The sequence below is a fragment of the Stegostoma tigrinum genome, chromosome 23, assembly GCF_030684315.1.
Source record: "Stegostoma tigrinum isolate sSteTig4 chromosome 23, sSteTig4.hap1, whole genome shotgun sequence".
Classification (NCBI taxonomy): Eukaryota; Metazoa; Chordata; class Chondrichthyes; order Orectolobiformes; family Stegostomatidae; genus Stegostoma; species Stegostoma tigrinum.
Window position 1 is genome coordinate 5,565,948 of NC_081376.1, and position 27,443 is coordinate 5,593,390.

General features: G+C 39.4%; 1 protein-coding gene across 5 annotated transcripts in view; it reads left to right on the forward strand.

Moving 5' to 3' along the window:
* LOC125462244 (E3 ubiquitin-protein ligase MGRN1-like) overlaps positions 1-27,443 on the forward strand; it is a 149,119-nt gene that overhangs the window by 40,794 nt on the left and 80,882 nt on the right. For all 5 annotated transcript variants that reach the window (XM_048552043.2, XM_048552044.2, XM_048552045.2 and 2 more), the window contains exons 2-5: positions 3,178-3,296; positions 8,556-8,644; positions 13,182-13,328; positions 26,691-26,808. In XM_048552043.2, coding sequence (XP_048408000.1) covers positions 3,178-3,296; positions 8,556-8,644; positions 13,182-13,328; positions 26,691-26,808 — 473 coding nt within the window. The remainder of the gene's footprint in view (positions 1-3,177; positions 3,297-8,555; positions 8,645-13,181; positions 13,329-26,690; positions 26,809-27,443) is intronic.

The following is a 27,443-nucleotide window of genomic DNA, read 5'->3' on the forward strand; positions in this document are numbered from 1 at the left end:
CTGTGGTGGGATTTGAACCCATGCCCTCAGAAGTAGCCTGGGACTCTGGATTACTTGTTCCATGACGATACCATTACACCATTGTCCCTGTTCTAGTTTATACAGTTCTGAATCATTTATATTATGGTCTGGTTGTAAATAGCTGAGATCCCTGTGCAGATCCTTGGAGCAATCCACGTGTCACAGCCTGCTGATCCTGAAAATTTCGTCTTTGTTCATTCTCTCAGTCTTCTGTGCTTTAGCCAATCTCCAATCTCTGTGGCAGTGTGGTGATTCATTGGTTAGCACTGTTGCCTCATAGAGATAGTGACCCAGGTTTGATTCCATTCTCAGGTGGCAGTCTGTGCAGAGTTTGCACATTCTGCCTGTGCATATGTGGGTTTTCTCTAGGTGCTCCCACAGTCCAAAGAAGTGTCGGTTAGATGGATTGACCATGGGAAATGGAGGCCTACTGGAATACAGTAAGGGGGTTGGTCTGGGTGGGATGCTGTTTGGAGGGATGGTGTAAACCTGGTGGACCAAATGGCCTGTTTCCACACTTTCGGGATTCTGTTAACTTTGTAGTCTTTTGGTACCCCTTTTAATCCTTTAGATTTAAATTTGTTTAGTATCTAGAAGTTTTGCTATGGGAAAACCCTGCAAAATATTTTGATTTACTTGATCTAATCAGGTGAGTTAAGTCATTACATATTATTAGTGATGAGTTAAATAAAGAATACAAAATTCCCCATTCATTTTCAGGGGTTGTTATAACTTTGGAAATGCAAGGACTTGGTGTTTTAAAAGGAAAAATAGGAAGAAGTAGAATATGAATAGTTGTACTGTTCACTGATACCAGCTACTTCATTACTGCCATTACTAGATTTGTATTGTGCAGGAATCTGGCAGATCACTTTTTTAATCCACCTTGAATTTCGGTAATTACTGGCCAGTTATGCAATCTGAATTAATAATAGTACCAACAAATTAAAAAAAAAATACATGGCATAGAAACACATGTAGTTCTGCTCCTATTTTTAATAGTTTATGATACATATTTGGAACAATACTTATGAAATCTGGTGGTGACTCAACCAGATAATGCTATAATACAACAGCCTCTTCCTGTCTCCTATTTGGTGCATTGAGTTGCATAGCAACTTCTGACATTTCACTTAAAGAAATAGGGTTTGAAAATTATATCAATACCCTAAGGATCTTAAACATCATTTTTTTTTCTTAACCATTCCATAATTAAAATGCTGCTAAAGCTGTTAATTGTGGCTTGAAAATATTGATAACTTTGGAGTTTTGACTGTTGCATGTTGGCATTTCGTTGACATATGTGAAGTTATATTGGGCCTTTAAATATGGGGAGATGGATGATTGTTTCTTGATATGTAGTGAAACGTCTAAATATCCGGGTTCTAACATTGGCACCCCTTTCGGCAAAATGTTCAAGGAAGCAAAGCAAGCCACTGAAATTGAATTTCTTTCAGTAAAATTTCTATTGTTTGGCTCACTGGGAAAGTGTTTGTGCCCAGTTAACTCATTGTTATTCATGATTATCTTTAGAAATAGAACAAAAATATGCTTTGATATATGCAATAGCTTGCAGAGGTGTAGCCTTTTACTTGATTTTTTTTTTCCATTGTAAATACCAAGGGAAAAATATTTTAACCTTAAGTTCAGTATTTGCAAACACTTCAGATGGACAATGTCAGTATTTTATGTTCTAAGGATAAGGTATCAGACATTCCAATTAGTAGGTTGCCAGATAACACAATTCTTGCTGTGTCTTAATTCTGGTTGTTCTTATGTCTTTTAAAAACATCTGCGCATTTGGAGCAGAGAAGTTTGAGAGAGGACCTTATTGAGATTTATTAGATTATGAGAGCATGGACCGGCTAGATAGAAAGCAGCTGTTCCCTTCATTTGAAGGGTCAGTCACAAGGGGGCATAGTTTTAAGGTGAAATGTAGGGTGCTTAGAGAAGATTTCAGGAAAATGTTTTTCATCCAGAGGGTGATGGGAATCTGGAATGCACTGCCTCTCATCCTTTGAAAAATACTTGAGTCATATCGCACAAAAACAAACCCTTTGGTCCAACCAGTCCATACCAATCATCCTCCCAATCTAAACCAGTCCCCAGGCTTGAAATGTCATAACTTTCAAAGCTATAGGCCAACTGCTGGAAAGTGGGACTAGTGTAGATTTAGAGTAGTTTATTGTTGCTGTAACTTGATGGGCTGAAGGGCCTCTTCTGTACAATGTAGTTATACGATTTATACAGATGTGGAGCAGGCTGTTTAGGATCTAATATTTTTTTCCTGAGACATTGTTATGTTGAACATTGTAACAGTGAGGAAATGTTTTGTGTAGTACATTTTGTAAATGAGAGTTTTTTAATTAATTATAATGGAAGAAGACTTGAAGCTTCAAGTGAGAAAGAGGTTCTTTATTTATTTGTAAGTTATAATGACACTGCAGTGATCTCAAGGCTAAGAACCACATGCATTTTCCAGAAATGCCTGCTGAAAGCGTGGTCGGAGATGTGGCTGTAGGATCGAGCTCATTAGTCACGCAGGGACCCAAAGAACCCCTGACACTGAAATTCCTAAGTAGATGACCATTGTTATTAGTGAGTGATTGCTGCTGATGGTAGGTGTCATGGTCAAAGCCAGTATTTCTTGCCCATCTCCTAATGCTCTTGGAATTAATGGCTTGCTGGGCCATTTCAGAGGGCAGTTAAGTTAACCACATTTTGGCCATTGAAATTTGTCAATGCTGTTAGGACCATAAAATATAATTGTACACATAAATGGACCAAGTTCACTTATGTAATTGCCATCAGTGAAGGGTAGGTTCACACATTAGGCGGTTCTTTGGCTTCATCCCCAGGGAAAAAAGGATATCTTTTTATAAAAAGTACTTTTTACGTGTCAAAGTGAGGTACCTGAAATTGCATATAAAATCTTTTGGATGTGCTCCCATGTGGTTTGTAGAATCATTTAATCTTTGTTTCCACAGCAGCCAATCTTGTGGGTTTTGAGTCAGTCTGTCAATTTATACAGTAATGTCATGTTCAAATGCAATCTTTTCTGAATTATTCCTAAATACTAGTTATCTGCACTTTTTGATCTTGAAGGAATTGTATTTACAGAGATGTTTGTAACAAGTTTACTATCTCATATTCCAGGGAATTACTTTGCAAGTCATTTTTTCATGGGTGGTGAGAAGTTTGATACACCGCATCCTGAGGGATACTTGTTTGGTGAAAATATGGACTTGAATTTCTTGGGAAACCGCCCTGTACAGGTAATATATGCTCAATTGCAGCCATTTAACTGATGTCAGTTTAACAGTGTGAAACGTGTATTGGTGGGTCACCACTCTCGAGAGCATTGTTGTGTAAATGTACTTTTCTACCTGTTATCCCGCTCTGTAAAGTTAATCCCAACATCCTAGATCTGTCCCAAATGCTAATATGGTAGACTCATAACCAACAACAAAAGTTTGCATTTGTATAATACCTTTTACTTTACTAAAATACCTCAAGATGCTCAGATGCAAATAAAAACAAAAACTGCAAAATAGTGGGAGAAGACATAGTTGAAAAGAGAGTTTGAGAAGGCTCTAGATGGAGCAATAGCACTGTCAAGGTAGAAAGTTTTCAGGAGAGTACTTGAATGGTGCCAAGAAAACTCAAGACTCGGATGGCTGAAGGTAGAACAGAAGATAACGAGAACAAAGCCAGAGTGAAGGAATAATGGATAAGTGAGAAACAAGAGATTAGAAGAATTTATGAAGTTATGGAAGGATGAGGCCGAGCAAGATCTTGTGAATAGTGAGAGAGGTTTTGAGACAGGTATGTTAAAGGAGATCTGATGAACATTAAGCAGGACACAGAAATATGAGACTAGTGTCAAGAGTTAGATTTTTTTGGGCAGAATTACAATTTAAGCTCAGACTTTGCTAAACCTTTATCAAGTGTCCAGTGACAAAGCAGTAATATCAGTGAGTGAGGTAGAAATGAAGACAGCTTATGTTTGGAGTTTTTTGTATAGTTTAGAATATGGGATTGAGCAGTTGACAAACTTACTTACCATTCAGATTAGCCTGAACTATTGCCAAGGGTATTGATGAAGCTGAGGAAAATGGTTGATTTTTGACAGGAGTGGCTTATAATTGGGACTAGAATGGAAAGATGCTCTCGAAGATGGAAAGGCATCTTTTGAACCTGATGAAGTCCCACATGTTGCAGAGAGTGTTGTGCAGCACCAAATGAGAAATGGCAGTGCCTGATGGTGAGTGTTAATCTTGTAACTAAAGGTGAATAATTGCATGTGCTAGGAACTGTTTTATAAATTAGTTTACAGTAACTTATTAGGATGAGCCCTGTACCTTTCAGGATAGCTTTGCACAAATGTATACCAGCAAAACTGAACTCGCTTTCTGTGCAGAGCTAAGCAGGGTCTGCTGAGTTAGACAGCTGTTACATTTGTTTCCTTTCTTTGTTCCCAGTGTCAGTGCATTTAGTGTTGCAGCCAACGATTCCTCTACTTTCAGAAACTAATTACAAACATTGGATTTATTAAGATGATTATATTTTAAACTGTTTACTTGAATTCAAAATAAAATGGAATAGTTTGGAGAAGAGGAAGGTAAATCCTTCAAAATCTGCGGAGAAAAACCTGTGTGACCTGGTATTGAAGCTGCTTGGGGACGAATCATGAAGATTCACTTTTTGAGGTGGGATGGTTGGTCAGGAAGAAAATTTCCTTGTAAAGCCAGGAAGAATTTCATACTTCTAAACACATGAGCGCATTTCTTCTTTGCATGATAATTTAAAATGTCACGACATATTTATATATGTTAAGCAGCTTTCTGCAGTTCAGTGTATTGCCACTCAGTTTTTGGCTAATGTTGATTTGAATTTCTGTTGCAGTAAAAGTGTTAAAACGTAAAATCTTGTTATGCACCCCTTTGCTTCTGTCACTAGGAAATTCTTTTTTTTTCAAAAAAGTTATCAGTCCCTACGGGGATCATAACACTTCACAAGTTGAGTAGTCATTGCCTGTTTGATCAGTGTTTATTGCCAACTGCAACAGGACGTGTTGGCAAACTCAGTGTAAATAGCTGACATGATGAATGAGCCATCCATTCTTTCTTTGTTTAGACAATAACAGAATTTCAGAAATATCTGAAGGACCTTTGCTCATATTTACTACTGGATTTCAAGAGTTTACGCTGAATAATCATGGAAAGACGTTAAAAAATTAACTTCTCTTCAGAAATGAAGGCAGTACTAGCAGTAACTTTGCATACATTTTGTAGCACCATTCTTTTTGTATAGAATATTTTCCTACCTGTTCACTGGTAATGAATAAAATTAGGATGATTCGGCATCTTTGTTGGGAATTAATGTGAATTTATGAAGTTCTTGTATTTTGCAAAAGAGGAAGTACTCTTCAGTTCTTGCACTGCTGATTCATGTTGGGAGACAGTATTGCTATTACCAGTTACACACTTAGCTTCACCTACTTGACTCTTATTCAAATCTAAACCTAGGTGGTGAGTGCTGATGAGCTATTGACCTCTAGAGGTATTGCTGTAGACCTTCCTTGATATCTGTACACTAGCACTTTTTTCGCTAGGAGTCATTGGATTGCAGTCAGGAATGGTGTCTCAAATGATTTCCTTCCTGCTATTCATCCTGGTTATTTTTGCCAATTCTAGTGGTTTTATCATAGGTGAACTAAAGTTAGTGCAAATTAATAGTTGCATTTGGTTCTGGTTAATTTGTGTAGCTTACTTTTGTGAGCCCTCTTAATATTTGTCATCTGAGATAATAGAATAGTTGGAGTCAGCACTGCCTTGTGTATTCTTACTCTTCGTGTGAAGTGGGCTGTTTAATTAGTCAGAGGGAGAAACTGAAGTTATGGTGTCATCCATGGCTTCATTGGTCAGGCTGTCACATCTGAGTTGGTTGGTTATAAGTTCAAGATCCAGTCCAGAGACCTGAGCATTGTCGCAGTGATGGAGTCAGGTGTTGGAGGTCCTATCATCTTCACAGGAGATGTTAACCAAGACCCACCTGCCCTCTCTGTTGGATACATAAAATCCACCTTGTTATTTTGGAGAAGAGCATGGAAGTTCTTAGCAATGTTTATTACTTAAGCAACATCACTAAAACAGGCCAAATTTTCTTTGTGAGACCGTTCTTTACACAAGTTGAATACCGCAATTTCTTTTAACAACCATACCTAAAATTCTTTAATGTTTGACTGTGAAGCATTTTTGAAGTTATGCGCGATGCTATATAAAAAAACAAGGTTTATGTTAATGTGGTATTTCAGAATTAATCCAATTTGATTTTAAAATTATCAAAATAGTACTTCAGACTTGTTTAGAACAGTGGCATAGTAAAATCCTTATCATTTTCAACTTGTAGTTTGAGCTAAATACACCATTGTCAATTTATTACACCGAAGATAGTTACATGTACTTTTCATGCCAAGGCTCAAACAGAGAATTCTCTTTCTTGCCCCAGCTACAACAAGAAAATTGCTGAATGCTAGGTAAACACCGAATATGAATGAGTCTGCTGTGCTTCATGGTACCATATGCATTCACACTTCCACCATTCCTAGGAAGGCATGAGAATATGATAAAATTGCCCAGTAATTCTCTTTTTTTGTTTGGTAAAATACAACAAAATCCCTTGTCTGAGTCTAATGGTATATTTTATAAATAATCTTTGCTAGAATTAAATTGATTAGACTGTGGTAGGCTTGTAACGTCTAGAAATGGCTATGGAGGCCGACAGCTTTGTGGCAGTGAGGACTTGTGCTGTAGAACTGATTGTGCCCCTGATTGAGCTGTTCCTGTAGAATAGTACCTATATCCGACTGACAATGTGGAAGGCTACCCAGGTGTGCTTTGTCACCAAAAGCAGGAAGAGTCCAATTCAAATACTTAGAGTCCTATATGCCTACTTGTGATTCTCAACAAAGTGATAGGAGGGATTGTCAGCAGTAAGTGGCCCTCAAATACTGATGACCTGCTGACTCATACTTAATTTGGGTTCCACAAAGATTACTCAGTTGTTGACCTGCGTAAAGTCTTGGCCCAAAAAGGGCAAAACAGTTGAACTTAAGTGATGTGAGAATGACTGCCCCTGATATCAGGATTGACATTGTGGCATCAAGGAGCCTTGGGCAAACGGGAGTCAATGGGACTTGGGGAGAACTCTCCCCGGTTATATTTATTGGAGGCCAGCTATTGTAGTCCTAGGACATTGCTGGAAGGGTTTCATTTGAGAAGTGCATTTCACCAACTCTCTGAGCTCCCTTGGGCAACAGCATCCATGCCTACAATCTCTACCATCCAGAAGGACAAGGACTGCAGCCACCTGGGAACACCATTGCGTACAATTTCCCCTCCAAACCATCCACCATCCTAACTTGAAACAGCATTGCCATTCCTTGACTGTCACTGTGTGAAAATGCTGGAGATCCCTTCCTAGTAGTGTTTTGAGTACACGTAGACTAGATGGACTGCAGAGGTTCAAGAAAACTGTTGACTATCACCATTTAGGGATGAGTAACAAATACTGTCATCGAAAGGAATGTCCACAACCTATGAAAAATTTCTCTAGTTTTAAAACAAGATTTTAGCTGTGAGCATTTGAAGATGGGATTTTATTTATTATCATCATGTTTACACCATTGTAGAATTATACAGCATGGAAGAAGGCTGTTCATGTATGTTGACTCTTTGAAAGAGCAATCCAATTAGTTACACTTCCTTGCTTCTTGCACGTGATAATTCAGAATTTTTTGTTCACATTATTCAGTTTACTCTTGAATGTTATCATTGTGTTTGCTTTGACCATCTTTTTAGACCATGCATTTCAGATGATCATAATTGGTTTTTTTGAAAAGTCTTCTCCTTTCACCTCTGGTTCTTTTGCAGATAACATGTTTCGTGTGCTCCGCTTATTGATTTTTTTTTTGAACCACTGGACACAGTTTCTCTCTATTTACTCTACTCTCTTGGACCCCTTCAAAATTCTGGATGCAGCTATTGAATCCTCCATTAACTTTCTCTGCTTTTAGAAATACCATCCCAGCCTCTTCAATCCTGATTGAACTTAAGCCCCTCACGATGGTACTTTTCTAGTAGCCTGTATGGAAATCAAATAAGCATTTATGACGAAGGGGCAAGAGTCTAAATGTAAAGGAGTCAGAATGAAGTTGGACTGATACACCTAGGTGCTGTAAATTAGTAGTCTCCTTACCAAGGCAAGGGTGTACTTAGTGAGCATTCCTTACTGTTTTCACACTTTTAAGTTTTTGTGACCTGCCTACTTTGTAGTTATGTCTTGTGTGTCCAAGTCCGAGCCATTACAGTGTATTGCATGGAACTGTCAGTGATCATCCTTCTACCTCCAGGGAACAACTCTGGATGTTTCCCTCAATCTGAGAAATATCTTGTTCTTTATTGTTTTGAATTTTATATATTTGGTTTAAACTACTGGATTCATGTATTGATATGACCTTTCATCAATCTCAGTTTCCATATGTGACGCCAGCTGCTCATGAACCTGTGAAGACCTTACGCAGTTTGGTTAATATTCGAAAAGACTCTCTTCGCTTGGTCAGGTCTGTACAAAATATTTGAAAAGAAATGCTAAGTTTTTGGATATTTTGTATTTAGTTTGGTCATAGTCTAGCCTTATCATGTCTTTGTTAATCATTCTGTTATAAAACAAATAATTACAGTGCTTATTTCAGATGGTTTAGCAGGTTTCCATAGTCTTATTATGTTCCTCTTCACTCTGTGATTCTTTTAACTGAAGCTGTTAATTTTAGTTGAAGCACGCCAGACTTGGGCTGCTTCTGCCAGTATAATTGGATAGTACAGCTGACTTGATGGCTTGTTTTCCTTGCTGAACTATCTATTTGATATTGCCTCCAGGGAAACTGGTTGTATTGGGAGCTGAAGGAGTGGAAAATTGCCTGTGTGAGCTTGTGTTTATCACATCTTGGCGATGTTACCCTGCTGCTACAGCTTTTTACGCCAGCAGCTCGAATATATTTTTGTTTATGGCAGGGGGGTCACAGTAAACAGGGATGGAAAACATATAACTTTTTTATTGATAAAGTTTGTCTCCAAAATGATCAATAGAGATAACGAAGCCATATACAGCGGGGGGTGCGGTTTCTGTCTGTTCCTACGACAACTTGATTTAAACATATGCAATTTGCATAGACATGTTGAAATGTATTAGTGTTAATCACCAAGTTGTAGATATTGATTGAACTCAAGTTTATTTGAATTTTATTTGCCCATTTCTAACCACAACTAGCCTCCAGTTCCAAAGCTTATGCCTTGAAATATCCAGTTCCGTTAAAGATATAATGTTGGACGAACAGATGTTGATGACAGGAGAAATTTTATTTAGGCTGGTGTAGGGAGGGATTTGGGGATTCAGAAGGAAAACAAAATGTATTTAAAGTTTGAATCACAAGGTTGGAAAATGGCTAGATCAGAAGAGTTCCTTTCTCCCAAGTAAATTGGGATTTTGGGAGGCTAGTCTCTAAATCCTTTAATTGTCCTTCAAACTCCATATGTTAGTGTTCTAATTCATCATCTTAACCCAGATTTAAGATGCATGTTACCTCTGTCTCTTCCTGTGGAGCTATCTTTATAGTGTCTGAGGGACACATTTTTCCACTAACCTCTAGTTCCAAGCAAAAGGTTTGCTTTTTGCCTCCTTTTTTTTGACATCATTTTGATTTATTGTGATTTGTGAAAGCCAAATCATTGCTTCTGTTATTGCAATGGTTTCCTTGGTATTTTTAATTTAAATTGTGTAAGGTAGTTAAATCAATACCTAAAATGATAACATTTATACCTATAGAAATATGCAAATCATCATCTTAAAAGGATTGAATAGATGTCTTATTCATTATTAAATGTTTTATTCTTCAGTGAAAAATAGGCGCTCTGAGTTGCAAACTTCTATCTGAATACAATGAATTAAACTGCCAGGAATCTCACATTAGGGTAAAGTTGGTATTCAGAAGTTGCTCAAGCAGTCCATTTGTTGACTTGTGGTTATTTCCAGCACCCAAAATTGAAAGTGCTACTGAAATTTGCCTAAATATGAAGGCACAGTTGTTGGTGAAACAAGGACAGACATTTTCTTGAACACATGTTGACAAATTGTAGCCAAAAGTATAACTGCTTATCTATCCCACATCACAGCTGCCAGTAATTCAGAAAAACTAACCACCTTGAACAGTCTTATTGGCTCTTTGCACTGTTCTTTAAAAAGCTTTCAAGAATTAGTATTAATGTACTGGTGATAATTTTTTCCAGAGATAGATAGACAGACACATAAATACATATGTGATCCTGTGACCTGTCTTGCTGAACATAACAAGCGCAACAAAATGATATTGGCCTGTATGACTTTGTGTCATATGGCCAGTTAGCTCGTCCTTTTTGCAGTACCATGCTCCCGCTGGCACAAACTGTGAAAACATCGAATTGTTGGATAATTACAAGGGTTGAAGCTCTTCCACTGCAATTTCCTGAATCCCCAAAACTGCTTCACTTGTCACACCATTCTTTCTCTGACCGTAGAGCAAATTCAAAGTTGCTAATCGAAGGAATGTGTGTAGATCCTTGAGCTCAGACACTTGAGAAGATACAAACTAGAAGTAGATAATTCTCTGCTTCAGTTCCATTGTCGAGCATACATCCATCTGCATCTGCCTTAATAATATTCAATGACCCTACTTCTGCTGAATTCTGAGGCAGTGTTCCAAAGTTGCATTACCCTCCAAGAGAGAAAAAAAATCTGAGAGTCACTTCATCTCTGCTTCTTAATTTTAAGAGTACCCCCTAGTTCCGAACTGACCCATAGGAGGCAACATCATTTCCTTGTTCGCCTTGTCAAGGCCATTCAGGATCTTCTACTTTGCACTCAAATTACCCCTCACTCTTCTGTATCCACTAGAAAACAAATCCACCCTGTCCAACCTTCCCTCATCAGACAAACTGCTCATAAGATATAGGAACAGTAGGAAGCCATTTGACTTCTCAAGTCTGGCTTGCCAGTCTGTAACAGTGACCCCCTTACTCTTCTTTTGTGGCAGCTTCTAATAGCCCTCAGCTCCTGCATATTTCAAAAAAGAACCTCCTTTGATACACCTGACCTCAGTGCTCTGAAGGCTAATGTATCAGAAATTCAGTACCCTCTTGGAGAAGAACTTCCCTTGCATCTCTTTGAGTGTCTCCTCGTTTGAGATTCCTCCACTAGTGGAAGCATCTTTTCAACCTCTGTCAAGCCCTTTTAGAATCTTGACTGTTTTAACAAGATCATCCCTTATTCTTCTGAACTCAAATAAATAAAGCTGAACCCGGTTATCCGTTCATAAAGTCAACCTGTTCACCCCAGGAACCAACGTAGTAAATGTCTTTTGAATTGGCTCAAATACTGATATATCCTTTCTTCAACATGGAAACCAAAACTTTAGACAATACTCTAGGTGCAGTCATCAATAATCTGTACAGTAAGACTTCGTTGTTTTTAAAATATCTCCCCTCCCAGCATCCAAGTCTAAGATTCTATTTGCCTTAGTTACTCGCTTCACCTGCATGATAATTTTCTGTGCGCATTCATAATAACATCCAAACCCCCATTTGTGCTGATTTTTTTCTTCATTGTAATAATAGTCTGCCTTTTGATTCTACTGAAGTGCACAACCTCACACTTTCCTTCATTACACTTCATCTACCAAGTTTTTGTCCATTCACTCAAGCAACCCATAAGTCCTTTCAGATTCCTTATGCCGTTGTCACAACATGCCCACCTGGCTATTCTTGAATTATCAACTGTAGTGATTGTAATGAGATTGTCAGCCAGGTGTACATCATAGAATATGATTTCTGTGACTGGTGCAGTTAACCTGCTCCATTCAGGGAGCCCTTGTTGACAGTTAAAAACAGGAGTGTCAAATTTCTGACACTGAGGGTTGAACCAATGTCAGGGACTTCCCATGTATAAATAAAGGGTGACTTGGTGACAGGATACTGCCGCTGTGGAGTTACTTCAAGCAAATTTTGATGCATTACACTCTAACCCCTCTCCCAAGTTATTAATATAGATGGTAAATAATTGAAACCGTAGGACTAATTATTGTGTCCCTCCATTAATTGCATCTTTCCAACCGAACAAAAATCCATTAATCTTGACCCTATTTTATCTTCCCTCCTCATACCAAATAAGCCGCCTGCCCAGTAATTTAATATTCTTGTGTGATGCTGTCTTGATGAATGCAGATCTGAAAGCCTCAAGAACTTTTTCCAACAAAATTCAAGTGACTAATTAAACTTATGCCAGTTCCCCAATACAGCTCTGTCATTAACCTTCATTACATAATGAGCCATTTTATTTACAGGTAGGGCCGTGTAGATATGAAATAACATTTGCGGAATGACTCATTCTTCTTAAATATTAACCGTATACATGGTTATGGTTGCAAAATGGCATTCATTTGCTTTCCTGAAGTACACGTTCAGTTCAAATTTCATTGAACAGTATAACTAAGGTGTCAGGTGTTGAATGAGAGGGGAATAGAGAACAGCAAATGGGGAGAACTTCACTTTTTTATTAATTTAATGTCATTTGATTGTTTTTGACCGCCTATATTGTCAGCTCAAATTCTGGTTTAATGATGAGTAGTTTCAGGAATTCTGTCAGTCTGTTGTAGAACCGGAGGAATGGTTGACAAATGTGTATAACTTTGACTAAAATGTTTTGACCAAGTGATTTTATGTAGAGGTTATCAGAGTTGTGAGCATCATCTATCATTGGTGTGCCAGAATAAATTAAGGTCACTTTTTTAAAAATCTTATGACATCTACAGTGCGCTTCAATTGTAGATGAGAATGCTTGCACACTCATGTTACAGGTTTGTGGGGGTGGTTAGAGGGCATATGAGCTCAACTACATAATGTTCTCTGTTCAAGCAAAAGTGTTGACCGTTAAACTAAAACAAAGTCTTGTTTTGAGATTGGCACAGGGTATGTTAATTGTCAGCTAACGTCTGCTCCTGTGCAATTACATAAGTAATGTTAATACCTGAATGCGCGTGTCTAAGTCTATTTATGTTTACTCCCTTACAGGTACAAAGATGAAGCTGATAGTCTGACGGACGAGAATGCAAAGCCAAAAGTGCTCTATAGTGTGGAGTTTACCTTTGATGCTGATGCGCGTGTTGCAATCACCATCTATTGTCAGGCAACAGAGGAATTCCAGAGTGGTATGGCAGTGTAAGTGAATAAGAATTTCTGATTTGTCCAGTATGATTTTAAATCTGTAAAATCCTATAGTATTTCTAGCTTAAACGTTTTGAAAGCTGTTTGAAGGAATGTAGGGTATGACTTGACTAAATCCAATTTGTCAATAAACACTGCCATTAAACCCACTTGGGACAGTCCTCTGCCACTTATTCATATAGGACCTTTTTAATATGGAAGAATTCCCAAAGTCAACACAATGTAATGAGATAAATAAACAGAGTTGCAGAAATCACTACAGATAGAGTGACTAGAAACCTGGGATTTATGGAATATCCTCTTAAAAGTGAAGAAGGAAATGGAGACTCAAGAGAGGTTAAGGTGAGAATTGCAGAGCTTGGTGCCAAACAGCGATATTCACTAGAAAACCAAAATTGAAAAATATTTGCAAGTCAATTTCTTCAAAAAGTTATCTTAGCAGAGAAAACATAAAAATTATGAAGTATAAACATCTTGGTAACTATACGTAGTGCACTAATGTACTGCAACCAAGGTTCAATGTGCATTGAGTATAACACCCAAGAGATGGAAATATAAAAATGAGAATTTTTAGTTTCTGCAAGGGTGTTCAGGAACCAATGTACAAGAACTATTTATATTTATAGAGCACGCCTAAAGCTATTAAAAATGCCATAAGGAGCTTCACAGCGTTGTCAAACAAAATTTGACGCTAAAATGTAGAAGGTCATGGGTCAGGAGGCCAAACTCTTTGTTATAGAGATGGATTTGATAGAGTGTTATAGAAGTTTAGAGGTTTAATAATGGAATTACAGAGCTTGGGTTAACAAGAGTACTTGAAATCATGGATGTGCAAAAGCCGGGGACTGGAGATATGCTGCCATCTCAGTTGGGTGCAGAGGAAGATATCAAACAGTGGAGCAATTTTAAAATTAGAATGAAAATCTTTTTTTTAATAAAAAAAATGGTCAAACTGCAATGTAGTTACTGAGCATGGAGTGATGAGTGAATGGAATATATTCCAAGTTAGGGTATTGAGAAGAGAGTTCAGAATGATTTTAAGCTACAATGGACTGTGCAAGTCTGACCAGGAGACTGTTGATTTATGAAGGGTCTGGAGGTGAAAAAGATATAATTTATATCAGAAAAATAGACTGTAGATTCATTACAGAATCCAAACTTTGTTTTAGAGGCAGAACTGATTGTCAGTAGTGAACATATGGATGTTGACTTCATCTTTTCAGATCATCCTCAGAAGGAGCGGCAGAGTGTTAGAGGAGGAGGAGGAGGTAACTAGAGCATGGATTTTGCTGCCTTCCCTAAGTGTAACCATTGCTGGAGATGCTTAGCTACAATCATATAAGTAGATGTGTAACCAACCAAGGGCTGGTTACAATAACATGTGTGAAGCATTAGATGAGGTGGTGTTACCTGTAAAAAGCTGTAAAAGTGATGAAGGTCACTGCATTTTAGCAGATGTATTATGTGCATTTTCTGCTCATTATATTAGTGCTGTGCCAGTAGTAGCCATTCAAATTGAGTTGAAACAATGAAGTTGAATTTGGAAAGTCCTCTCACACGTGCAAGGATTTGGGAGAGCAAAGAGATTATGAAAATGGAATAGCAGTTTGCAAAGTTAAAATGATTGACTGTGAACTGAAAACAAAAAATGCTGGAGATCAAAGCAGGTCAGGCAGCATCCGTGGAGACAAAGCAAGCTAACATTTCGAGTCTAGATAACTCCTCAGAGCTCTGAGAAAGAGTCATCTAGACTCAAAATGTTAGCTTGCTTTCTCTCCTGGATGCTACCTGATCTGCTGTGATAGCCAGTAATTTTTTTTGTTTGCAGTTCAAATTCCAGCATCTGCAGTAATTTCCTCCTAGTTTTTGACCACAGATCAATGAAAACATCTTTCAAAGGGATAGAGTAGAACATGAGAAGTGGGAACATTTCCAATGTCTTTTAGCATGCTGGTTAAGACAACGCGTTGGTCAGTGAGCTTGTTGGATAAGTTGCTGTTTTCATGCCTGCTAATTTTATACCTTCAAATTTAGCATGTCAGGTCAATCATAGTTGGTGAGTTTTCTGGATGGCGTGAAATAAGTTTGAGAAGGCCAGCAAGTAGAGATGTATTCATCTTGAGGATGATCAACATCTTCAGAGTGTGGGAGGAAACTGGAGCAGCCAGCGAAAACCCACATAGATGTGGGAAGAATGTGCAAACTCCACAAGTCAGTGATCCAGGGCTGAAATTGAAGCTGGGTTCCTGGTGCTGTGAGGCAGCAGTGCTAACCAATGAGCAACCTTGCTGCAGGACTATGTTAATGGCAAATAAGACATAAAAATAATGGGGTCAGGTGTGGAATAGCAGTGACAATGTGCAAAAGGAGGCTAGAAAATTTGGGATATTTGTATCAAGATCTACAAATACTATTCCGATCCCATTTCAAAATCATCCATTCTGTCCTTGGATGTAGACTAGATTGCAGCATATGAATTTTTCTGCAGTATTGAGATGAGGTGAAATTTTGGCTTCTGAATCATTGGAATTGTCCAGCGCAGAGTGCTGTGGGTTCACCATTTTGAGTCTGTTTTAAGACTGATACTGACAGTTTTTTGTTCAGATCGGAGCTCTGTGCATGAAGAGTATGCAAGAAAGTGATGTTGAGGCAGAAGATCAGCTATGATGTTACTGAATTAGATTAGATTAGATTAGATTAAATTAGGTTCCCTACAGTGTGGAAGCAGGCCCTTCAGCGCAACAGGTCCACACTGCCCCTTGATATATCCCCCCACAGACCCCTGAATACTACGGGCAATTTAGCGTGGCCAATCCACCTAGCCTGCACATCTTTGGACTGTGGGAGGAAACCCACGCAGACACGGGCAGAATGTGCAAACTCCACACAGACAGTTGCCCGAGGCTGGAATCGAACATGGGCCCCTGGTGCTGTGAGGCTGCAGTGCTGACCACTGAGCCACTGTGCCACCCGAATTGTGGTCCAGCCCATATGGTTTCCTCCTATTTCTATTTATTGAGTGCTTAGTCTTGTGAATGCTGTAGTACAGATTGAGATATTGAATAATGCAAAATGGAGGTGCCAAAACCCATTAGAAGAGGGAAAGCAAGTTACTGTATGATAAGTTTACAGCTAGTTGTCGTAGCACAAGGATGTTACTGAGTAGCATACAAGATGTAACGTGCAAGGATGCAATTGGTGCTCTAGGTTTCAGGTCTTACTCTCTGTTTATTGTTTTACGGCCCAGGTAGTTTCACTGGTAGAATTCTGTATGCCCATAATTGGGGCCAATATGTATCCCTTATTAACTTTGGTATCACCATTGCAGATAGTAAAGAAATAAGTACCCTTGAATAAATGCTGGTTGAAAAATGGGCAGCCTTTGTGTTTAATTCTCCTGAGTTTTGTGCAATATGGGGCAGGACAAAGGGGAATTTTAATACATTTACTTTCTGAGATGTCACATAGCAGTAGACTGTATGCCTTACAGTGCCATTTCCAGTGTTATCATGGCTGCTCTTCTGCCCCAACTCCCCTTTCTTGTATACTCTCCACACCACTTGATTTCTTGAGAATTGAGAAATCTTGATTTGCTCTTCCATTATACAGTTTCTGTTCTGATCCATGCAGGTAGTATCATGTACCTCATGATCAGGCCAGGGTTCTCCATCACCACATCCTTGATTGTCATACATGCCTGACTTGCTGCCATGCTCTCTTATTGAGGACTACTGCCAAAACTTTTCCTAATCCAAGGGTGTGACTGCTTCCTGGAACATTGCCCAGGTGACTCTTCCCCCACATTGACATCCTGCAATGCATCAAACTCAGACTCCAGTTGAATATTGCTGAACCAAAATTGCTCGAGCTGCTAATCACAATAAGGGTCTAGGCCCGAAATGTCAGCTTTTGTGCTCCTAAGATGCTGCTTGGCCTGCTGTGTTCATCCAGCCCCACACTTTGTTATCTTGGATTCTCCAGCATCTGCAGTTCCCATTATCTCTGCTCTCCAGAAATGTGCCTGGCATGTCTCTAATCTTATTTATTGATTAACAGTTACTAATATAGTAAAGTAATAGTAATTTACTGTCTTCTATCTTAAAGGTAAAACAGAAGCACTGAACTAATTAAACACAAAAAGGATAAAAAATAAAACTACCTTCTTCTCAACACTACATACCTACTTGCACTGAAGCCCCAATTTTAGCATTCAGGTTACGAGGTGCTCTGTTCGCAATCACTCTGTTGTATGCTATCTACGACTATAGAGAGCTAATGACTCTCACTCAACTAAATTCCACTTACTTCGTCAGTAAATCAACTTAATTCCAGCTGTTCGACAGTAACTACCACTGATAGTTCCTGTTGACGAAGCATCTTAACAACAGTTTGTTTTCTAGTTTTGAAATTCTCCTTTGGACTAAGTTCCCAAATTCAGCACAAATGAAGTCTTCTCTTCGCTGACATTTCTGTGCTTCACGCTTTGTATAACATTTGTATGTGAACTGTTTTTAATTGCTTAACTTCCCCAATATGTACATGTTATACAAAACCCATGCTGTGGAAATTGTTCATAACTTATTGAATTTTGTTGGTCAAAAATCGAATTTTGTACTTGTTTTTATGAAGTTGTTGTTGCGTAGGAATTGTATTGCAGGGTTTAATTAATAATTGCTTTATTAAATTTTCACTCTGATTTAGATAATGGCTTGAATGTAGTTGTACTTGCTTGGTTTGATTTGCTCTGAGATATGGATGGCAAATGCTGAATGAATGAATTACAAGGGAAAATTGGAGAAATTTGTGTTCGTTAGTGTTGAAAGACGTTGAACTGTTGGAATGCTGAATATCAACTCTTAAGTCCTGAAAAGGTATAAGTATTACTTATCATTGTCTTGCTTTTTTTTTTAACAACCTTAGTAAAACCACGGTGTGTTTAATAGACTCCTGTGGGGGAATGGAAAATTGAAATTTATTTTCCTGTTAACTTGCATATGTTCTTTTGTTCGTTCTAAGACATCTTGAAGTTATAAGTTTGGACTTATCCACTCATGAGGCAACAGTTCCAAGATTAAGTATTTTTATGCTGCCATGTCCACAAAATTCAAATCAGCATAATAAGAATTCTTTTGTCTTGATTTGGCTTCCCTTTATGGTGTAACACGTCATGATTAACTTCATTTCTGACTAGTCTCAATCTTTCCTTTTTGAGCTTTATCAATTTTAAACCAACAAATGTGTGGTGTTGCCTCTTTGATCTTGATAAGAAATTGAAGTAAAAGATGAAATCTCAACTTCCTTTGCAAAATAGTGGACATTGAGAGTAGCCTGAAGTGGGTGGTATTTGGCTGGGATGGATGGACTTGCTCTTAAAGTACAGGATGTACCTGGGCAATTTCCGCATGGTCAGCTTGTGGCTGCACTGGAGCAGCTTGGCCAGGGGATGCAGCAAGTTCTCGAGCACGTGTCCTCAATACTGTTGGCAGGATGTTGACAGGTTGCACAGCCTTTGCAGTATCCAGTGGTTCCAGCTGTTTCTCTATCATGTGAAGTGAACGGAATTGGTGGAAGACTGTCATTTATAATGCCGAGCTGAATTATCCATTCAACACTCATGGGTTGAATGTTGTTGCCAATGCTTCAGCCTTACCTTCTGCACTGATGTACTGGGCTCCCTTGCCTTTGGGAATGAAGACATTTGTGGAGCTGCTTCCTCCAGTGAGTTTTTTAAAATTATCCACCATCATTCCCAATTGGATGTGGCAGGACTGCAGAGCTTCGATCTGACTGTCACTTGCTGCTGTTTTTAAAATTCATTCACAAGCTTGTGTGTGCTCTGGTTAGGCTAGATTTTACTGCCAATTTCCAACTGCCTAGAGGACAGTTATGAGTCAACCATATTTCTGTGAGTCCGAAATCATGTGTAGGCCAGATCAAATAAGGATGACAGTTTCTTGCCATAAAGGAAATTAGTGAACCAGATAGCGCTTTTTCTGATAATTGACGATGGATTCATGATCATCATCAGACTTTTAAATCCACATTTTTATTGATTTTTAAATTTTACCATCCGTCATGGTGGGTTTCGAACTTGGGTCCCCAGAGTATTACTTTGACCTCCTGGATTAACAGTTCAGCAACAATATCATTGGGCTGCCAGCTGCCCTTTTGCTGTGTAGCATACAATTAGTCCTATTTGATAGCTTTCAGCAAGTTGACACCTCATTTTTAGGTAGGCCTGATGCTGCTTTTGGCATGCTCTCTGCAACCTTCATTAAACCAGGGTTCTGAATTGAGTTGGATTTGTGTAGATTTTCTCACATTTTCTCTTAACATATGGTTTATTCATTAGCAGTTGAGGCTAGGTTCTCTGCTTATATCCAAATAGGTAGTTTTGCAAGCAGTGTAAATGACAGCAGAAAGTTACAATGAATATTTATAAAGTGAAACGTCAAAAGCATGGCAAATGGCTTTCAACATAGATTTAAAAGGGATAGAACAGGGTAACATTTTAAATAGTGAAAAGTGGGGGTTTGGGGATAAAAATCATTAAGATGTATTGAAACTAATCTAAAAGATTAATGGAGTGGTGTGCTGCTGTTTGTATTCCAGACCTCATGAAATAAAATCATGCTTCAATCATACTACTTCAACAACCTCTTGGGATCACGGGAGACTTGCTTTGATTCTGGTTTGACGGATTCTGAGATGGCTGCTAAATCCAGTGTATTTTCTGCCACACGTGGGGCACCTTGTGCTTTGAAGGATCACATAGATGAGATGTTTGAAGGTTTATGTGATCTCTCCAATATTTTGACAACTTTATGCATACTCAGCTGTGTCTCTCTATGCTTCTTGAATAACCCTCCCTTTTAGTCAGGGACTCGCATTATTCAGGGCCGATATTTCCCTTTTTTAGGGATGCTTTAGGGACGTGTCTCCAGCATCTTTGCGGCCTGTGGGAGTCCTCTGTATCTGAGTTTTGAGTACAGCACTTACTTTGGCAGTCTGATGTTAGGCATATGAATGATGTCTCTCACAATGGAGCTGGTTTTAAGTGATGAACATCTCTATTTGGGTACATTGACTTGAGAGAGGTCAGCTGTTGTTGGACTGCACTTCTTGCCACAAGGTCTAGAGGATCTTATGAAAGCAGTGATGATGATACTTCTCCAGTGCTTTGAGATACTTGGAGAGCATTGACCGACGCTTTGAAGCATACAGGAACATGGCAGTCACTACTCAGTAATCTTGACTTCAAGTTCCTAGTTCGCAATACACTTTTTCTTTTCCTCACTCAGCCAAAGGCTGCAATGGCACATTGGAGGCAATGCCCATGACTGTGTCTGTATTAAGATGATGTTTCCATGGCTCAAAAAATGATTCTCATTTCCAAGATGTCGTTATTAATCTTAAACAACACTTTCTACTGTAATCTGCTGTACAAAGAGCCTGGTTAGACTGCGCCTAGAGTACTGAGCAGTTCTGCGCATCGCTCTGAGGGCAGGACAATTAGCAGTGGAGAGTACATTTAGCAGAATGATATTTGGACTTGAATTATATTACTGGAAGAGATTACACAAAAAGTTACTTTCCTTGGTATTTAGAAGATGAAAGGGTGATTTGATTCAACTTTGCAGTGTAACAAAGGACATTGATAGGGAACATAGAACTGTTTCTGCTGGTTGAGAAGTTGCGAACCACTAAGTATAATCCAAGAATTGCTGTTACTTCTTTCAGAAGCGATACTAATAATCATTCGTGATGAAGGAATCTAGAAGTCTAAAATTCTTCCCCCAACTGCGGTTGATGCTTAATTGACTGTAAATTTTATATATTAATTTGATAGATTTTTGTCAGCCAGAAATATTGAAGGAAATGGGGCAAGTGCAAATATTTGAAGTCAGATATCAGCAATGATCTCATTGAATGGCAGAACATGCTGGAGGGATGAGATGTCTTTTATATTCGTATGTGACAAGCAACTTTTTCATACTGAGGATGGTATGTATTTGGAACAAGATGCCAGAGGAAGTGGTAGAGGTGGATACAGTTACAACATGTAAGAGACATTCAGACAGATACATGGATAGGAAAAGTTTAGAGGGATATTGGCCTGGCCAAATGCAGGCAAATGGACTAGTTCAGTTTAGGAATCCTGGTCGTCATGGACGAGTTGGGCTGAAGGCCCTGTTTCCGTGCTGTACGACTGTCATTCTGTGTGGTCAATTTATTTCTTGCATCTTAGAAGTTTATCTTTTGTCTGTGTTTGCTATCTTCTCCCTGTCAAACCTAATATCAAATTCAATTGCATTCTTTGTAAGATGTTTCCTTACTGTGTATTTTAATTAATTCTGACTTGCTTCTCATTGCCATGGGAAGGGACTGGGATATTAGGAGGTACAGCATGGGATTTGATGGAAATAGAATGGGAAATGGTAATGAAAAGGAGGGATGGGACGGAAATGAAATAAGGGCAGTGAATGGAATTCAATGTGTGTTGCATGAGAGGGATGACATAGGAAGGATGGAATGACATGACGGTTGCAGTAAAGATAGTAGTTTCACCTCAACTGTTTTGTGGGTCTCTATCGGTTATAAAAATGCTATTCTAGATGTTCTAGAATTTTATTTTTCCTTTTACTGTCCAAGCTGTTCTATTTCTAACAATATAAGTGGAATTTAAAATCTCCCATTATAACCATGTTACGTCTGATCCATCCTACCCTGATCTCTACTCTTGAAGAGCTGTTTATTGCATCAATACTGTTAGAAAGCCTCTTCTCAATCTCTTTTCCTCTTTTTATGACAACTGCCTGATCTTTTAGTAAATCATCCTCCTCCAGTGCCTCTTTTCTGTTATCCAGTTGGCTAAAACTTTGCTTGCCACTTTATTTTAATTGTCTAATCAGTTGCTGCCAGAGAATTTGTTGCAATGGCTTACCTTCTGATTCTTGCTCAGCCACATCAGAAGATCCCCCAGGGATCTCACGCGAGCCCCCTTGTTCCGCCATCTGTCATCCATTTTCAATTCCATACATTGACCTTATCACCATCTCCCTTAACCCTGCACTGGCTCTAAGGCCACTGCATGTCCAGATGAGTAAATATATCCCTTCAACTAAATAGGGTGGGATGTTAGAATTGATTGTCTTCATTTATGACTGCCTCAAACTTTGTTTCTTCATCTCTAACTCTGCCCTTCCCTATGGTAACTGTTTGAGGCAAATCATTTGCAAGTTTTGTCAGATTTGCACTTGCAATGAGCTTCCAATCACGCAAAATTAACCTCTGTAAAATTGCTTACTTCCACCTTTGCAGTATTGTCCGACTCCATCTTGTCTTGCCTTATCTGCTACTGACTTCCTCATCCATGTCTTTATTACCTTTAGATTGAATAGTCCCAATGATCTTCTGGTCAACATCTTCAGTAACCCTCCCCTGCTAGTTGACCTACTTCGGCCCCATATCTGGCAATGCCTTAATTTTAATATCCTCAACCTCATTTTCGAATTCCCACAAGGCCTTTCCCTTCCCTAGTTCTGTCTTGACCTTTAGCTACACTCCTTCACAAAATCAACTGATGAAAATCTTCAGATATGCCTATTGCATATACCTAATGTTAAATACGATATCATCAGTGGCTGTGTGTTTAGTTGCCAAGACCCAGGCTCTTAATTCCCTCCTTAAATGTCTCAAGTTCTCACTTCTCCTTTTATGATGCTTTTTGAAGCATTGAGCTTTGTCCAAACTTATAGTCCTCTGACCAATAGCTCAGTATGTGATTTGGTATTAAATTTTGTCTTATAATATCCCTGTAAGGTGCCAAAAGGCATTCTATACCATTAAAGGTGCTATATTAATGCAGGTTGTTATCCTATGTTTTATCCATGTTGTGTAACCTTTGAACAGATCAATAAGCAGGAGTAAATACAAAACAATCAAAAGCATTTGTAGGCTTTTTGCTTTTACAACAAACTGACAAAAATATCAAGTACATATGCATAGGCTGTGTCAATATTGAAATAACATGCCTTATGACAGTGTACATTCCTTTTTCTACATTACTACAGTGATTATACTTCACATAGAACATAGATCAGTACAGCACAGTACAGGCACTTCGGCCCATAACGTTGTGCCAATCTACTAGGATCAATCTACCCTGCATACCCTACATTTTACTATCCTCCATGTGCCTACCCAAGAGTCGTTTAAACGTCTCTAAAGTATCTGACTCCACTACTGCTGTTGGCAGTACATTCCACACACCCACCACCCTCTGTGTGAAGAACCTACCTGTGACATCTCCTATTCCGTCCTCCAATCATCTTAAAATTATGCCCCCTCATTTCCGCCTTGGGGGAAAAAGTCTCTGACTATCCACTCTATCCATGCCTCACATCATCTTGTAAACCTTTCATCAAGTCACCTCTCATCCTTCTTCGCTCCAATGAAAAAAGCCCTAGCTCCCTCAACCTTTCCTCATAAGACCTGCCCTCCAGTCAAGGCAGCATTCTGGTAAATCTCCTCTGCACCCTCTGTCAAGCTTCCACATCTTTCCTGTAATGAGGTGTCCAAAACTGAACACAGTATTCCAAGTATTTTCTAACCAGAATTTTATAGAGCTGCAGCATAATCTCACGGCTCTTAAACTCAGTTCACCTGCCAATGAAAGCCAATACACAATTCGTCTTCTTTACAACCCTATCAACTTGGTTGCAACTTTGAGGGATCTATGGACATGGATCCCAAGATCCCTCTGTCTCTCCACACTGCTGAGAATCCTGCCATTAATCCTGCATTCTGCATTCAGATTTCACCTTCCACAATGCATCACTTCACACTTGTCTGGGTTGAATTCCATCTGCCAATTCTTTACCCAGCTCTGTATCCTGTCTGTGCCCTCTTGCAACTTATAACAGCCATCCACGCTGTCCCCAACTCCTCCAACCTTTCTTATCATCGGCAAACTTGCTAACCCTCCCTTCCACCTCCTTATCCAAGTCATTTATAAAGATCACAAAGAGCAGAGGTCCCAGAACAAGGCCCTGCGATACACCACTGGTCACCGAGCTCCAGGCTGAATACTTTCATCGACTACTACCATCTGTCTTCTATTGGACAGGCTGTTTTGTATCCAGGCAGCCAGATTTCTTTGAATCCCATGCCTTCTTACTTTCTGAATGAGCCTACCATGTGGAACCTTATCGAATGCCTTGCTAAAATCCATACACACCACAGCTACTGCTCTACCTTCGTCGTCGTGTTTTGTCACATCCTCAAAGACTACAGTTAGGCTTGTGAGGCATGACCTGCCCCCCTCAAAGCCGTGCTGACTATTTCCATAAGACCATAAGACATAGGAGTGGAAGTAAGGCCATTCGGCCCATCAAGTCCACTCCACCATTTAAATCATGGCTGATGGACATTTCAACTCCACTTCCCTGCACTCTCCCCGTAGCCCTTGATTCCTTCTGAGATCAAGAATTTGTCGATGTCTGCCTTGAAGGCATCCAGTGTCCCAGCCTCCACTGCACTCCTTGGCAATGAATTCCCCAAGCCCGCCACTCTCTGGCTGACGAAATGTCGTCTCATTTCAGTTTTAAATTTACCCCCTCTAGTTTTAAGGCTGTGCCCATGGGCCCTCGCCTCCCCGCCTAACGGAAACAACTTCCTAGCATCCACCCCTTCTAAACCATACATTTTCTTGTAAGTTTCTATTAGATCTCCCCTCAACCACCTAAACTGTAATGAGTACAATCCCAGGATCCTTAGCCGTTCATCATACATTAAACCTACCACTCCAGGGATCATCTGTGTGAATTTCCACTGGACATGCTCCAGGGCTAGCATGTCCTTCCTGAGGTGTGGGGCCCAAAATTGAACAATCAAATTGTGCTTTTCCAAATAATCATAAATGCTGTCTCTCAGGATTCTCTCCATTAGTTGGCCCACCACAGACTGACTAGTCTGTAATTTCCATGATTATCCCCTATTCCCTTTCTTGAACAAGAGAATGACATTTGCCACCCTCCAATCTTCTGGCACTACTCCAGTGGTCAGTGAGGGCACAAAGATCATTGCCAAAGGTGCAGCAATCTCTTCCCTTGCTTTCTGTATATACCTTGGGCATAACATGTCTGGTCCAGGGGACTTATCTGTCCTCATGTTTTGCAAGATTTTGGCACACCTCCTTTCTAACAACAACCTGTTCGAGTATATCTGCCTGTTTCATGCTGTCCTCACAATCGTCAAGGTTCCTCTCACTGGTGAATACTGAAGCAAAGTTTTCATTAAGGACCTCCCCTACCATCTCTGACTCCGTACAAATGCTCCCTCCACTATCCCTGATTGGCCCTACCCTCAGTCTGGCCATCCTCTTGTTCCTTGCATAAGTATAGAAAGCCTTGGGGTTTTCCTTGATCCTACCCACCAAGGTTTTCTCATACCCCCTTCTAGCTTTCCTAAGTCCATTCTTCATTTCCTTCCTGGCTACCGTATAGACCTGTACAATCCTGTCCAATCCTTGCTTCCTTAACCTTAAGTAAGCTTCCTTCTTCTTGATTAGGTGTTCAACTGGTCTTGTCATCCAAAGCTCCTTCATCTTACCATCCTTTTCTTGTCTAGGGACAAACCTATCCAGTACCTGTAGCAAGTGCTCCCTTAACAACCTCCACATTTCTATCTGATGTATCTGTAAAGTGGTTAAGGCCATACTATGGTTGTGAGGGACATGATATAAATATAATTTACTATTGTCCTAACTTTTACCTCAGGTTGGGAGCTCACTCTGTGACCAAATTCATAACATGTTAAAATTGTTGCATCTGTTACTTTAATAAGTACTGAATTAGTTTTGTTTTATTTCATTTATTCCTGTCATCAAATTAAAATAATGGAATGTCAAAGTTTTGACCATTTTCAATTATTTTGTTTTACTTCATTTAATCTACTCTTCATTTTCAATAGCTCTTAACTACAGAAAACTATTCATTATGTCAGCAATTTAAAAGTAGGCAAATTTATAGCTTTCAGGCTTTTGGATTGTCCCATTTAAAGATTTAGCCTGAGAGAAACTAGGTACTGCTAGAATGCAAACCTCTGTTGGTTAAACATTGTGCTCTTTGAGCTTGATGTCTCCAATTTGCTATCGGTGGACTGAAAGGATAGTCACCAGGAGGAATTCTGGTTAAACTGGTTGTTCCCTTTTTTAAAATGTAGTGCTGATTTACACAATAGTGAATGTTTAAAAATAAAACTTTGGATAGTATGAAGTTCATGATAAGACTGAATGTTATTAGGTAAGAGAAATCTGTCATTACCTTTTTATACCTGTACTTTTGTTGATTCTAGATATACATCAAAGTATCCTTACATGCGTTCTGAGACTATCCATTATAAGCGAGGTGTGAGCCAGCAGTTCTCACTTCCTTCTTTTAAGATTGACTTCTCCGAATGGAAGGAAGATGAGGTAAATATTCCCTTTTATTGGCTGTTCCTTTTAATCAAGATTTTCTTTTATATGTTTTGAAGACAGTGTGCTGTGATAGAATATGTGTTGAGTTGATTCTCGAATGCCTAATTTCAGACACTCCCCCACTGCATCCCAAAACCAGCCCAGTTCTTCCTCTCCTCCCCCGCACTGCATCACAAAACCAGCCCAGCTCGTCCCCTCCCCCCACTGCACCCCAAAACCAGCCCAGCCTGTCTCTGCTTCCCCAACCTGTTCTTCCTCTCACCCACCCCTTCCTCATACCTCAAGCCGCACCTCCATTTCCTACCTACCACCTTATCCCGCCTCCTTGACCTGTCTGTCTTCCCTGGATTGACCTATCCCCTCCCTACCTCCTCACCTATACTCTCTACTCTACCTATCTTGTTTTCTCTCCATCTTCGGTCTGCCTCCCCTTCTCTCCCTATTTATTCCAGTTCCCTCTCCCCACCCCCCTCTCTGATGAAGGGTCTAGGCCCGAAACGTCAGCTTTTATGCTCCTGAGATACTGCTTGGCCTGCTGTGTTCATCCAGCTTCACACTTTGTTATCTCCTATTCCTCACTTGTGAGCCAGAACTGAGAGTGCTGCAAGGTATTCTCTATGCAGGAAGCT